The sequence below is a fragment of the Aspergillus ochraceoroseus genome (genome assembly GCF_002846915.1).
Source record: "Aspergillus ochraceoroseus IBT 24754 chromosome Unknown P175scaffold_2, whole genome shotgun sequence".
Classification (NCBI taxonomy): domain Eukaryota; kingdom Fungi; phylum Ascomycota; class Eurotiomycetes; order Eurotiales; family Aspergillaceae; genus Aspergillus; species Aspergillus ochraceoroseus.
In genome coordinates this window covers 1,058,987-1,072,216 of record NW_024468477.1, presented here as the reverse complement: position 1 = coordinate 1,072,216, position 13,230 = coordinate 1,058,987, and the positions used below count along the sequence as shown (strand labels likewise).

General features: G+C 50.2%; 8 protein-coding genes across 8 annotated transcripts; 5 read left to right on the top strand and 3 right to left on the bottom strand.

Moving 5' to 3' along the window:
* The first annotated feature begins 158 nt into the window (after positions 1-158).
* On the top strand, positions 159-2,018 carry P175DRAFT_0499041 (U4/U6-U5 snRNP complex subunit PRP31). The gene has a single exon (XM_040896646.1). The coding sequence runs from the start codon at positions 242-244 to the stop codon at positions 1,808-1,810; it is 1,569 nt and encodes a 522-aa protein (XP_040753904.1). The 5' UTR covers positions 159-241; the 3' UTR covers positions 1,811-2,018.
* A 529-nt stretch (positions 2,019-2,547) lies between these two features.
* On the top strand, positions 2,548-3,430 carry P175DRAFT_0521662 (uncharacterized protein; the record flags this gene model as incomplete). The annotated part of the gene is made up of 2 exons (XM_040899214.1): positions 2,548-3,197; positions 3,255-3,430. The coding sequence occupies exons 1-2, from the start codon at positions 2,567-2,569 to the stop codon at positions 3,428-3,430; spliced, it is 807 nt and encodes a 268-aa protein (XP_040753903.1). The 5' UTR covers positions 2,548-2,566.
* A 226-nt stretch (positions 3,431-3,656) lies between these two features.
* P175DRAFT_0529574 (uncharacterized protein) lies at positions 3,657-3,937 on the bottom strand (the record flags this gene model as incomplete). The annotated part of the gene is made up of 3 exons (XM_040899701.1): positions 3,657-3,678; positions 3,734-3,783; positions 3,836-3,937. 3 exons carry the CDS (start codon positions 3,935-3,937, stop codon positions 3,657-3,659), a joined length of 174 nt encoding a protein of 57 aa, XP_040753902.1.
* A 1,314-nt stretch (positions 3,938-5,251) lies between these two features.
* On the top strand, positions 5,252-7,246 carry P175DRAFT_0473608 (adenosylhomocysteinase). The gene is made up of 7 exons (XM_040895176.1): positions 5,252-5,327; positions 5,390-5,466; positions 5,525-5,657; positions 5,715-5,841; positions 5,893-6,494; positions 6,565-7,000; positions 7,053-7,246. The coding sequence occupies exons 2-7, from the start codon at positions 5,428-5,430 to the stop codon at positions 7,063-7,065; spliced, it is 1,350 nt and encodes a 449-aa protein (XP_040753901.1). The 5' UTR covers positions 5,252-5,327; positions 5,390-5,427; the 3' UTR covers positions 7,066-7,246.
* A 384-nt stretch (positions 7,247-7,630) lies between these two features.
* On the top strand, positions 7,631-8,792 carry P175DRAFT_0473605 (SDR family NAD(P)-dependent oxidoreductase). The gene is made up of 2 exons (XM_040895175.1): positions 7,631-7,722; positions 7,793-8,792. Exons 1-2 carry the CDS (start codon positions 7,671-7,673, stop codon positions 8,617-8,619), a joined length of 879 nt encoding a protein of 292 aa, XP_040753900.1. The 5' UTR covers positions 7,631-7,670; the 3' UTR covers positions 8,620-8,792.
* Positions 8,793-9,071: 279 nt separating this feature from the next.
* On the top strand, positions 9,072-10,088 carry P175DRAFT_0499038 (uncharacterized protein; the record flags this gene model as incomplete). Its single annotated transcript, XM_040896645.1, has 2 exons — positions 9,072-9,385; positions 9,448-10,088. Coding segments are annotated over exons 1-2 (530 nt in total), but the record flags the coding sequence as incomplete, so codon positions are not given.
* A 58-nt stretch (positions 10,089-10,146) lies between these two features.
* On the bottom strand, positions 10,147-12,128 carry P175DRAFT_0431417 (C2H2-type zinc finger protein; the record flags this gene model as incomplete). The annotated part of the gene is made up of 6 exons (XM_040893488.1): positions 10,147-10,250; positions 10,321-10,383; positions 10,437-10,464; positions 10,532-10,608; positions 10,661-10,801; positions 10,868-12,128. The coding sequence occupies 6 exons, from the start codon at positions 12,126-12,128 to the stop codon at positions 10,147-10,149; spliced, it is 1,674 nt and encodes a 557-aa protein (XP_040753898.1).
* Positions 12,129-12,352: 224 nt separating this feature from the next.
* On the bottom strand, positions 12,353-12,631 carry P175DRAFT_0529569 (uncharacterized protein; the record flags this gene model as incomplete). Its single annotated transcript, XM_040899700.1, has 2 exons — positions 12,353-12,419; positions 12,486-12,631. The coding sequence occupies 2 exons, from the start codon at positions 12,629-12,631 to the stop codon at positions 12,353-12,355; spliced, it is 213 nt and encodes a 70-aa protein (XP_040753897.1).
* Between the last annotated feature and the right edge of the window lie 599 nt (positions 12,632-13,230).

Here is a 13,230-nt window from a genome sequence, read left to right as displayed (position 1 = left end):
TGACGCCTTTCGGGATGGCCAAAAAATGCTGCGCTGAAGGTCTCTTCCGCCTCCCGAATCAGCGAACAGCTTGGATGACTCAGCAAATCAGTCCCTCCACCGTTAACTAACTAGCTACCATGATGAAATAAATTAATGATCCATTTTCAAACCCTTCCCTCTTCTCTCCTCCCCCCTACCCTTTTCCTGCGATATTCTCCCTAGATCAGGTAGCTGCATCAGTCAGCTAGAGGATTCCACTATGTCTAACGCTGAGGACCTTTTGAGGGATTTCGAAGAAGATGAAGATTTCGAAGGTGTGGATGGCCTCGAGGAGGAACAAGAGCAGGAAGATGAGGAGCAGAACGGTGACGAGGAACAGCTCGCTAACCCGGAGGTCTCAAACGAGTTCGAAGTCGCCCTATCGACCGCGGATGAACTCACACGTCTACACAAAAACCTCCGCGATTACTACTCAATCCGATTTCCGGAACTAGAGATTCTCGTGTCGAATTCTATTGACTACGCGAAGACGGTGGCTATTCTCAAAAATGGACCGCTCAACGATATCAAAGCGCTCTCGAACTCTGCAGATAATCTGGTCGGTGTGCCGTTGAAATCTATCTTGGATGGCCCATCGCTGATGGCTGTTGCAATGGAAGGCACAACAACGCGAGGCCGGGAGATGACGGAGGCGGAGCTCAAGACCGTGCTAGATACTTGTGAAAGGATTCTGAAGTTGGATCGGGAGCGCACCGCCCTTACTCAAAGTATCCAGTCGCGCATGAGCCAGATTGCGCCTAACCTGGCGGCGCTGATCGGACCAGAAACAGCCGCTCAGTTCTTGAACCAGACCGGTGGCCTGCGGGAGCTTGCAAAGATCCCCGCGTGTAACTTGGCTGCGCAGGGTTCGAAGAGAAAGGAAGGTCTCGGCTTTGCTACGAACATTGGTATTAGATCCCAGGGGTTTCTCTATAACTCCTCGCTCATACAGGATATTCCGAACGATCTGAAACGGCAAGCGATCCGGATCGTTTCCGCTAAAATGGTGCTTGCGACTCGAGCGGATGTTTCAAACTATAGCCCCGATGGATCCTTGGGCGAAGAACTAAAGCAGCAGTGTTACACCCGTTTAGATAAACTTACTGAGCCTGCCCCCAATGCCAATACCAAGGCTCTCCCCGCCCCAGATGACAAGCCGTCCAGAAAGAGAGGTGGTCGGAGGGCACGAAAGGCCAAGGAGGCGGTTGCGATGACGGAGCTTCGCAAGGCACAGAATCGTGTGGCGTTTGGCAAGGAAGAAGCCGAGGTTGGCTATGGGACTGGTGAAGGGACTGTCGGGCTGGGCATGATCGGCCAACAGAATGACGGGCGCATTCGCGCCACCCAAATCGATCAAAGAACCAGGGCGAAGCTCAGCAAATCCAATAAGGGCTGGGGCGCCGCAACCCCAGTCAGCGGCACTGCTTCATCCTTGCGCGGATTTGGCCAAGGCACAAGCGGCACAGCAAGTGTGCTACAGGCAAAGGGTCTTCGAACTTCTGGTGTTGGAACTTCCTTCGGCGGCGCAGCTGGTACTGCAAGTACTATCGCCTTCACTCCTGTGCAAGGTCTCGAACTCGTTGACCCTAAGGTGCAGGCCGAGCTAAGCCGCAAGCGCAAGGCAGAGGAAGACCGATGGTTCAAGTCAGGCACATTCACGCAAGTCGGGGGGCAGAGTTCGTCAAATGCCTCGGAAGTGAACGGAGGATTCAAAGTTCCCGCGCTGCCCAACAAGAAAGTTGACATTGGTTCAGGCAAGATGGGGCCTCCTCCTCCACCTACGCGGTAGTTATTTTTCTCTCTTCTTCTTCTTCTTTTTCTTGTTCTGGTTCAAATCCGGTTATTGTGGGCATTAAAACGGCGTTTTAAGATAAGATGATCCTGGACCAGCATGATACCATAAAATAATGTATGATACTCTTTTTTTTTTTTTTTAACTCTTAAGTTGGGCAATCAACCAATCCTTAGATTTCAATAATTGCAATCCAAGGTTCGGCACGAAAACTTTTTCCCGGTTCCATGTATGTAACTCAATTAGCAGTTATACTACTAGACACCAACTTCCGCAGGAAACAAAGACAACCCTCACCGACATTCAATCGTCCACTAACGAAGAATGAAATCCTCCGTAGGAAGTAGGAGTCCGACTAGATAGGTATCTAACAGCCATACCATACCCCGGTCTAATGCAGGGGGGGTACGGATACTTCCTAAGCTCCCAAGCTCTGAGGCACGCGGGAACGTTGCGGTGTACCGACATTGCCCAGTGATTGACGATACCATCGCGGCCCGGTATGTATGTATCCCGTCACCGCAATTGCGTGCTCTGGAAGGAATTTTCTTCATTTTGGTCTGGGTCTGGGTCTGGGTCTGGAATTCGACTCATTATATAAGATAGGGTCGTATAATGTATCCGGTTGCTCTGTTATTTTTCTAAGGTAAATCGCACCAAGTCCAAGTTTGTGTCAGCGTCATCGCGATACGATCAGTCAAGTTGATCCTCATCTTGTCGGGAAGTCGAGTAGCAGTACATACCTAGGTAGAGATGACGGCTGCTGCTGCTGCTGCTGCTCCGGTTCCCGTCCCCCAGGCGATCAACGAAAATATTCTCGAGGAGGACGAGAAGGTCTCGATTCCAGGGTGTTTCCCGGATTCTACGACAATCTTAGTCTCACCTAGTAGAAAGCCAAACACCACGACCACTACCACTACCAACAGCAACAGCAATACATCCCATAAGAAACCCCTCATCCAAGCCTCGCCCTATCCGGAACCAGACCACCTCCTGGACCTAACAACCCTCGACCGCCAACCACGACTTCTCGCAAAAGCCCTAACAACCCTCACCAACACCCGCGCGGACTACGCCACAGCACCTTACGCGGAGTCCTTCAATTGGGACACTGTATTCCAGACGCTCCAGGACCTTGCCAATTCCGATCCCGATCCCGAGCCGGAAACAGAACCAGAAACAGAAACAGCACCCCCAAAGAAAGCCAACTGGACCCCGCAAAGCTTCTACGTGGTTGTGTTCCGGTCTGTCCTCCGCGAAACCGCGGACCTGGACCTCCTGTATAGATTGGATTTCGAATCGCATCGGGAAGCGGTGGAGAGTGGGGGGTTGTTGAAGTATTGGTTTGGGGTTCGGAACGAGAGGAGGGAGAATTTGGCGACTTGTATGTTTCCCCCCCCCCCCCCTGTCGCTGTGGAATTGGTGCTGACTTTCTTTATAGGTATTTGGAGGAGTAGGCATGATGCGCGGGTGGGAGGGACTGGACCCTGGCATAAGAAGGCTCGGGGGGCCGCGAGGGAATTGTATGAGGGGATTGAATTCACCACGTTGGAGTTGGTGGTGGGGGGTTCTGTTGGGGAGTGGGAGTTGAGGGATTGGGTTGAGCATGCGGTTTGATCTGTCTATCGCTAGATATATAGATATAGATATAGATGTATACTGTAGATATATGAAACTTTGGAGGTTTATCTTAATTAGGGCCTCACATATCAGATCACGAGTGCAATTTACCCATTCAATGACAGCTGCGCAAGGCTAGATTATATATGATACTTGATGTATGCAACTTAATGCAGAATGCAGTCCCCTCAATCTAGTCCTCTTCCTGGATATCACATCCGCCTCAAAACGTACAATGACAGATTCTGTAGCCAGGTCAGTCTTCACATCGCCAATGAGATCCAAAAAAAGTTGCCATACAACCCAGCATCACAATACCCGCCTTTCCACCCCCCTCCCTGCAAAAAGCACTATCACCCGTCAGCATCTCACCCGGACCTTGGACTCGAAAGAAAAAGGTACATTATTGTTGCAAGCCAGATTAGCCGCAGCAGAGCCGCCGGCAACATTACAGGAGCCTTGGACTGCGGCAAGTGCATCGATTATGGGCATTGGAAGCGCCATCGCAAATAGAGAAAGAAGAGAGAACAGAAGGAGCCCAAGGAAGTTCATTTCAGCTGCCGGAGGAGATCAAGTTGCTGGTGGATGGTGTATTATGATCGATACTGGTATTCTTGAGAAAAGAAAAGCACGAACCATCCCTTGAATTTATATAAGCTGCTCCAACTACTTAGATACCTAGAGGTATGAGGCAGTCTCTACCTATGTAAGGTTGGTTAGCTGTTCAAGCGAGGGATAACGCCGCTTTCTTCCACCTGATGAGGCTCTGGCAGTTCAGTGGAATGTAGAGTACCCGAAGCCTTACATTGTTTGAATCTTCGAAGCAAGGGTGGATGAGGAAGAGCTAATCAGAAAGGTCATATAATCATAGATACGATTCTAGAGTTATTTCTACAATTCGCGTCCGATTCGATTCAATTCATCAGTCTGCCTCTGAGTATGGTAGAGGAGCTGTCTTATTCAGCCCCAGAATGATGCAATCAAATCTTGATCTATTTTGGTCCAGGTAATCCAGAACGATAGCTTCAGGGATAAGGAACTGAGCATAGACTGGCGTGGATATTTTCCACTTGGTCTGAGATGCTGACTTGAATCTTGGGATAGTTATGGAGATGTGGCAGTTATAAAGCGGGGTTATACATAACAAGTTAACTATCTGCACGAAGAATTATTCCCCAGCACTATTCAATTCAACTGATGGGTTTACTTACTGAACAGGTTTCCCTTGGTGAATTGAAAGAATAATTGATATCAGTATTCAAGCATTCATACAATTGTTCTCCTTCATTTACCGGGAGGGTGTCGAATGTGGGGGCTGGACGGACTTGACAACAAGTGAAATACTCCGACCCTCTCGATGACCGGAGTATCTTGAGCTTCTTTCCCTCAGTTCGGGTTCATGCTCGGAGCGTTGTCTTACTGGATTGGATGCCTACGTACTAGCACTATACAGAGTGGATTAGCTAGTTGTTACCTGGTACTTTGGAGGACTGTCTTGGTGTTGTTGTTGTTGTTGTTTGCGAACCTTGAGTCCATGATACAAACCCGAAATTCTCTACTGATTGTTCAATTTACCACCAGAGAAGAGGAAAACAATGTACTTTTTTATATCCCAAAAAAAAAAAAACAACTAAAATAAAATATTTACTAGTTTTAAGAATGGAAATCTCTTTGGAGAGGGCTTACTTGGTAAATCCTCCTCTCCTGCATCGCGCCCCATTTTTTTTCCTTTTCTCTCTGCCCCGCCGCCTCAACCACACTCCGGGCCCCGAGCTGATCTGCCCCTCTTCTTCTCTTCTCTTCTCAACTCCTTTTCTTTTCTTTTCTTCCCTTCTTCTCCCTCCTTTCTTTTGATTTTCATCCATTCTTCTCTCATCCATCCCATCTCCTTTTAGTGAGTAGATTCTTCTGTCCATCTCCTTCATCTCTTCCCAGTTACTAACTCTCTCTCCACAGTTTTCTCTTCATTCACACTTACGTGTAAATACACAACAATGGCTGCCCCCGCCCAGACGTTCAAGGTCGCCGATATCGTACGTGTCCTGTTCTCCAGATACCTCTCAAGTCCAACAATTGCTGACACGGACTTAGTCTCTGGCCGCCTTTGGCCGCCGCGAGATCGAGCTCGCTGAGATTGAGATGCCTGGTCTCATGGCCATCCGTACCAGATACGCTGCCGACCAGCCCCTCAAGGGTGCCCGCATTGCCGGTTGTCTTCACATGAGTATGTTTGCTTTGCGTCCACGAAGGTGCAAATTGAACCCCGCCTGACTCCTCCTAGCCATCCAGACCGCCGTCCTCATCGAGACTCTCGTTGCCCTCGGTGCTGAGGTTACCTGGACCTCTTGCAACATCTTCTCCACCCAGGATCACGCTGCCGCTGCCATTGCTGCTGCTGGTGTCCCTGTGTAAGTCAGCCAGCCACCCAAATGCGTTACCACCCCGCTAATTGTGAATAGCTTCGCCTGGAAGGGTGAGACTGAGGAGGAGTACGAATGGTGCTTGGAGCAGCAGCTCTCTGCCTTCAAGGATGGCCAGAAGCTCAACCTCATCCTCGATGACGGTGGTGACCTGACCTCCCTCGTTCACAAGAAGTACCCCGAACAGCTCCAGGGCTGCTACGGTCTGTCTGAGGAGACCACCACTGGTGTCCACCACCTCTACCGCATGCTGAAGGACGGCAAGCTCCTCGTCCCCGCTATTAACGTCAATGACTCCGTCACCAAGTCCAAGTTCGACAACCTCTACGGCTGCCGTGAGTCCCTCATCGATGGTATCAAGCGTGCCACCGATGTCATGATCGCTGGTAAGATCGCCGTTGTTGCCGGTTACGGTGATGTCGGCAAGGGCTGTGCCCAGGCCCTGCACAGCATGGGTGCCCGTGTCCTCGTTACTGAGATCGACCCCATCAACGCCCTCCAGGCCGCCGTTCAGGGCTTCGAGGTCGTCACCATGGAGGAGGCTGCCCCTCTTGGTCAGATCTTCGTCACCACCACTGGATGCCGTGACATCCTGGTCGGTTCCCACTTCGAGGTCATGCGCAACGACGCCATCGTTTGCAGTAAGTCATCTCAATTCCGTCATGGTTTTTTTTTTTTAAAAAAAAAAAAGAGAAACTAAACAATGCCCAGACATTGGTCACTTCGATATTGAGATCGACGTTGCCTGGCTCAAGGCCAACGCCAAGTCTGCCCAGAACATCAAGCCCCAGGTTGACCGTTACCTGATGCCCAGCGGCCGTCACATCATCCTCCTCGCCGAGGGTCGTCTGGTCAACCTTGGCTGTGCCACTGGCCACTCTTCTTTCGTCATGTCCTGCTCCTTCTCCAACCAGGTCCTTGCCCAGATCGCTCTGTTCAAGGCTGAGGACAAGGCTTTCGGCCAGAAGTACGTCGAGTTCGCCGCCATGGGCAAGAAGCCCATTGGTGTCTACGTCCTGCCCAAGGTCCTCGATGAGCAGGTTGCTCTGCTCCACCTTGAGCACGTCAACGCCAAGCTCTCCAAGCTCACCCCTGTCCAGGCTGAGTACCTTGGCCTTGATTCCAACGGCCCTTACAAGGCTGACCAGTATGTTCCTTTCCTTTCTAGTACCAGGAGCCACACTAACCCGTTGCTGCAGCTACCGCTACTAAATGTTTTTCTTTTCTATTCGTTTGGGATACCCTAACAACTAGATTTTTTTCAACATGATCATGATGTGACGAATAACATATGGGGGTTCTTTATCAACTAGGGCTCAAAAGCATTGTCCTTCAACGGAAATAAAAATGGCATATATGGGGTTTTTTTCTGGGTAGTTTTTGGTTGCAATGGGCCGGCCTAGTGGAGTATTTGCATTCAACAGTGCGTCCGAAGGATATGTCTTAATGTTTATCATCGATCAAGGAGATGGGATAGTAGCTCCCATGCAGATACCATAATAAATTGAACTTGATCCATATGACACTGAGCCTAGAGTCTTTCTGTACATTTCACGGCATCCATCCCTTAATGACCGACTTAGCTGACTAGTAGAGGCAATGCCCACTGGATAATTTTACCGCGAGTCCTCAGGCAGGAACTATCTATATAGTGCTGTCTCCCGTCCCGCCGGATCTCCCAAAATGGAAATTTCCCGGGGGTGGGGATCACCACCATTTCGCGACGGAGTATATACCACAGCATCCCGATTATTTAACCGTACTCTCGCTCTTGTTCCTTTCTTACCTACCTACCTACAAATTCTACCCAGACCACAATGTCTCGCCCACTAGAAGGAAAGGTTGGTATCATCACTGGCGGATCGCGGGGTACGCTCTCATTCAAAGGATATCAACCCTCCTACATAACTAATGGAGAACCCCCTTACGGATTGAACAGGAATCGGCGAAGCCATCGCCAACAATCTCGCAGCAAAAGGATGCTTCCTCCTCCTAAACTTCACCTCCGAGTCCTCGCGCGCGCCAACCGAAGAGCTCTGCGCCTCCCTCTCCACCACTTACTCTGTCCGCTGCGCCTCCGTGCAAGCAGACCTCTCGACCCCCACCGAAGCCGTGCAAGCCATCCTGTCCGCATTCAAAACACACTTCCCCGACCGACACCAAATCGACATCCTGATCAACAACGCCGGGGTCTCCAAGGACCGCACCCTCAACGACCCCGTCAAGGGCGCCATCGACGCCGACTACTTCACCTGGCACTACACGATCAACGTGCTCGCGCCCCTGCTGCTCACCCAGGCGGTGGCCCCCTACCTCCCCACCGATCGGACCGGGCGGATCGTGAACATCTCCTCGGTTTCGGCGTCGATGGGCTTCGAGGGCCAAAGCGTCTACGGCGGCACCAAGGCCGCGCTCGAAGCCATGACGCGCACCTGGGCCCGGGAATTGGCCGACAGGGCGACGGTGAATGCTGTCAACCCGGGCCCTGTCATCGGGGACATGTACTTCCAGGCTGGCGAGGGCTTCTGGAACCAGATCCAGGGATTCCAGGATAACACGCCCCTGAGTAAGCTTGTCGAGGCGGATCCGTTGGTCGGTGGGTTATCGGGGGAACAGGTGCGGTTGATCCAGGAGAAGATGGGAGGGAGGAGGCCCGCGTTTACCAGTGAAATCGCGGGCGTGGTGGCCATGTTGTGTACGGGGGATGGGGGGTGGTGCACGGGGAGTGTGGTTTGTGCGAATGGTGGCATGAGAATGGGTTGTTAGTACTAATCTAATGTCTTTTGAGTCGGGTTGGTATGTATATAGATGGTCATGATTTTACACTAGGATGTGTTTTGACATCCGGAGTACTGTAGTATATATATCACTCACCTCCGTATAGTTAGTAGATTGTTATCCCTCCAAGTATATATACTTCATAGTTCATACCATCCCCCCGAATAAACTCTTCAATTTAAACAAAGAAGCTACACTACACTACACATCCCATAACGTATATACATATACACCTTCCCCCACAATAAATGAATATAAGCAAGCAACACCTCAACGCGAGTAATTAATTAGGTTTGCAGAGAGAAACACGTGACGTCATCACCCCCATTGCATTTCCGATCCACCCATACATACATGTCGACCTCATCATTTCCAACCCCAGAGTTATCTTCCCCATTCCTCTCCTTTTCGCAAAGAAGAACAAGTAGAAGAAGAAGAAGAAAAAAAAAACAAAAATGCTAGCTCGATCCAGAATACCCCTAGCCCTGCGCTCCCTGCGCAGCTCCCCCTTAATCCAGCTGGGAGCTTTCTCTCCAGCGCAGACCATCACCATACCACCACCCGCTGTCGTGAGCGATGCGCAGCGACAACGACAACAACAACAACAACAACAACAACAACCCGCTCCTGTCCCAGCTCCGACAAGCACAAGCACAATCGCACTCGCAGGCACACGCGCGAACCGAATGCCCTACTCCACAGCTTCAACCGGGAAACCACAAGCGGACGAGATCATCGAGGAGATCCAGGACCTGTATTACACACCTCACACTACACAAACCAAAAAAAGAGAAGGGAAAACTAACAAAACCCCAGATACGAAACCGCCAAGGACGAATTCGAAATCGCATCCGAAAGCACCGACGGCGCAACCATCTACGCTGCCTCGGACCGCGAGTCTGCGCGCGACGCCCTGGACCAGCTGCTTGCCGTGTACTCGATCTACACGAGTCCCTTTGCGGAGGCCGAGGCCGAGGCCGAGGCCGAGATTGCTGAGTTGCGGGGTGCGACTGGTGCACCGGGTGCAGCAGCAGCAGCAGCAGCAGCAGCAGCATTGGGGGATTCTTCTCCGTTGCGGGGGAGGGTGAGTTCTAGTGCGGGGGTGGAGGAAGCGCTTGAAGAAGAGGAGGATTTTGAGGACGGCGCGGTTATTGAGTTGGGGGTTGATCCGGAGGAAATTACAGAGGAGGTTCGAGAGGAGGTCAAGAGGAGGATTGGGGGGCGGATCCGGGAGTTGCAGAGTGCTGTGGAGGCTTTGGAGGGGAGGGCTAAAGCTGATTAAAATTTTTTTTTTTTTTCTTTTCTTTTCTTTTCTCTTGCGTGTTCAAGGTATGTTCAAGGTAAGGGGTTGTTTTTTACTATGTGGAGTGTATATATCTATGTATGTCTTCGTCTCATTACTCATTCATATCCATATTCATATCCATATAAACATGTATCCGTCAGCCATTTTCTGGTGATCCTTTATGGTATCATCAACGCCGTACTCCGTTCTCAAAGTATTATCAATAGTGCCTATACAGCTGCGCCAAAAGAGAGCGTTAATTGGTCACTTAGTAATGGAGACTGGAAAGCCGAGTGCTCCTTATGCGTGGACTTCATGTGTCGTTTTAATTGGTCTAATTCGTCAGTCGACTGTCTTTATTTTGATTGGATGCGAATGCGGGAAAAAAAAAAAAAAAGGCGTACCAGGCCGTGTAAAGCTTTTGTTGCACCCGGGAAATTGACATTTATGTCTTCGCTCGCCGTGGGCTGGTTGTCATGTTAGTTACTAGTTTGTTTGGGCAAGGATAGAGAAATAATACTAAGTCTGTGGCTTGACATGTTTGATGACTGCGATGCGTTAGTTCAATGTCTTGACACGGTACACGCTAAATTATCGAGGATTAAGAAAACGTACATCGCCAGTTTGGAATTTGCATCCAGGAAAGGTGCATTTGAATGGCTTCTCGCCCGTGTGCGTGCGGGAATGCGTTTCTACCGTGGTTAGAAAGCTACTAGGGTGTATTGGATTGGATGAAAAACATACTCAGCTCACTGCTATCCGTGAAGGACTTTCCACAGTCGGAGCATTTATACGGTTTCTCACCGCGATGGCTCCGTTCGTGTCGCTCTAGGGTTGCTTGTCGGGCAAAGAGCTTGCCGCAGACCGAGCATTGGAAGTTTTTGTCTGCAACGCCGGTCAGCTTTGAAGTTCCATGTCATAATATGCATAATATGGTGGATGAAAACCTACAGTTGCTATGTGTGAGGAAATGGCCTTGGAGTTTCGACTTTTGCGAAAACGGCTCTGCGGGACGACTGCATCCTTCCCAGCAGCAGTAGTATCCGGTTCCCTTTGCGCCGTGCACTGGTCCCATATGCCGAGAAACAAGGTGCTCCTGGAGAGCGCAGGCACTGGGGAAGGTTGCTCCACAGGTAAATTTAACGCCTCGGCAGTTTGTGACCCATTTGCAGATGTGGATTGCGTTTTCGTTTGGACAAAACTCGGGGCTTGCGAGGACTGATGAGCCACCGTCTAAAGGAGGCGGAGTCTCGCCTGGGCTGGGGAGCAGCTGGGAGCTGAAGCTGGACCGGGAATGGCGGGAGTAAGGTGAGTATGGATGGACGTGTGGGTGGGAGTGTGTTCGACAACGGTGGTTTGAGCGGCAAGGCCCTCTGGCGGGAATGCCATCCAGGTGGAAGGAGTTTTTTATCAAGTTGTTCACACTGTCTTCATCGAGATGGAGACATGTGAATGAATTTGGGGCGGAACTGTCGAGTTTGGTCTCCAGGTTTTCCGGGCAGTTTGAGGCTTCATGTACGTGGAAATGGTTTGAGAAATCCGGACACATTCCTAACATGTGGAACACGTCTGCGGGGTTGACGTTCTGAACAGGGAGCGACTGTTGTATTAGACTATCGGGTGTTGTCTGCGGAAGGGGATGAGAATGAAGGTCGTCGAAGTTGTGAGGATGACAGTGAGTTATGGCTATCGCGTCCGGCGTGAAAAAAGGACCGGTGCATAGCTGGTTCTCTGAGATATCAGGTACAGGATGTCCAACGGCTTTGGACAACTGGTCCTCCTGCTCAACAGGAGCCGGAAGCAAATCATCCTTTTCGGAACTCATCGGAATGCCCAACCCAAATAAAGACTCTAAGGTAGGATCCGTACCCGTTCCATCAAAGCAATGCTCGTCAAAACAGACGGGGACAACGTCATGGCAGTTTGTATCTTCACAGTGAGCTACAGAGCACGGCGTCGAGTCGCTACAGTCAACAAAGCCATCGCATACTGATGGACAAGTGATAGAGCAGTTATCGGCATCGCAGCATGTTTCATCGACATCGCAATGAGCCTCGAAGGTATGATGGTGTTCCCCGTCGGCGCAATCCCAGTGTGACACCGATACAGGCACCTGCACCTCGGAGGAATCTTCCGAACTTTTGCCGTCGAGATGGAATGACTCCCAGTGGCATTCGAGACAGAAGTCGTCCTGTTTCGTGTGAGAAGCCATGTCGAACGGCGGGTTTCACCACGTATTTAACTCCCACGGGGCCAGATATTTAGACCCCCAAATAATGCTCTTACAATCCACTCAGGTAGAAGCGTAGCTGCATCTATCTCTCTTTATCGGAGGGATTGCGTGTTCTATACTCGATGAGAGAAATGCGCGGGGTGGCAAGAAAAACCAGCGGAAAGTCTGACTGACAGGCCTGGCTGGACACGGATGTGGGAAGATTAGCCATTAGTCCGTTTCTGCCAGGGGATTGACGATGCCACAGGATATGACATACCAATAGGAACACTGGACAAGGCAAAATACAGTTAGGTGAGCTGCAAAGTCTGTTAATCAGGACAAGGCGGGCTGTACACTGCTGGGTGCACCGAGATTGCGGCCAGAATCAGGAGGGGAAACCGATTGCCTGAGGCATAAGGGAAGAACAGGAAGCAGAGGACCTTGGGGGTAGCGGATATACGACTGAGGGTGGTCGTGAGGAGAGAACATTGCTTAGCCATTCATGATGTCTAGGTAGGTAGTAGCATGACCAGGACGGAGTAGTTGCATTCTGATGGAGTTTTTGCGGCGACAGAGGGACCTTGGGGACGTGAGTGGGGGAGGACCTTGTGGGTTAGGGGGAGATTCCGCGAATGACCAAAGGTGGATTTCTATCCAGATGATGGGATTATTTAGGGGTTAATATAGTTGCTAGGTAGTTGCTAGGTAGTTACTAGGTAGTTACTAGGTAGTTTACTGGGTAGTTTACTAGGTAGTTTATACATACAGCATTGCAACCTACTAATGTTACTCTGCATGGATGAATTACATGGGAGCGGAGGCTGTTTCTGCCTGCAAAATCAGGCCTATCCCACTCCCTCTAGAAACCAGTAACAACCCATTCAATTCAGATCCAAAAATTTTTCCAAAATACGTGTTAATGAAACTGAATATATATAGCAAATAACTACTAAAACATAAAGGATTTCTTTGAACTACTTGAGCAGTAAGTAAATATATACATATATCGTACTAGCCTTAAATCCTCGCTACGCTCGGCGGCTTGTTGGGGCATATGGCAAACTAATAGTATAGTCTTAATTATAGTATGATAGCTACT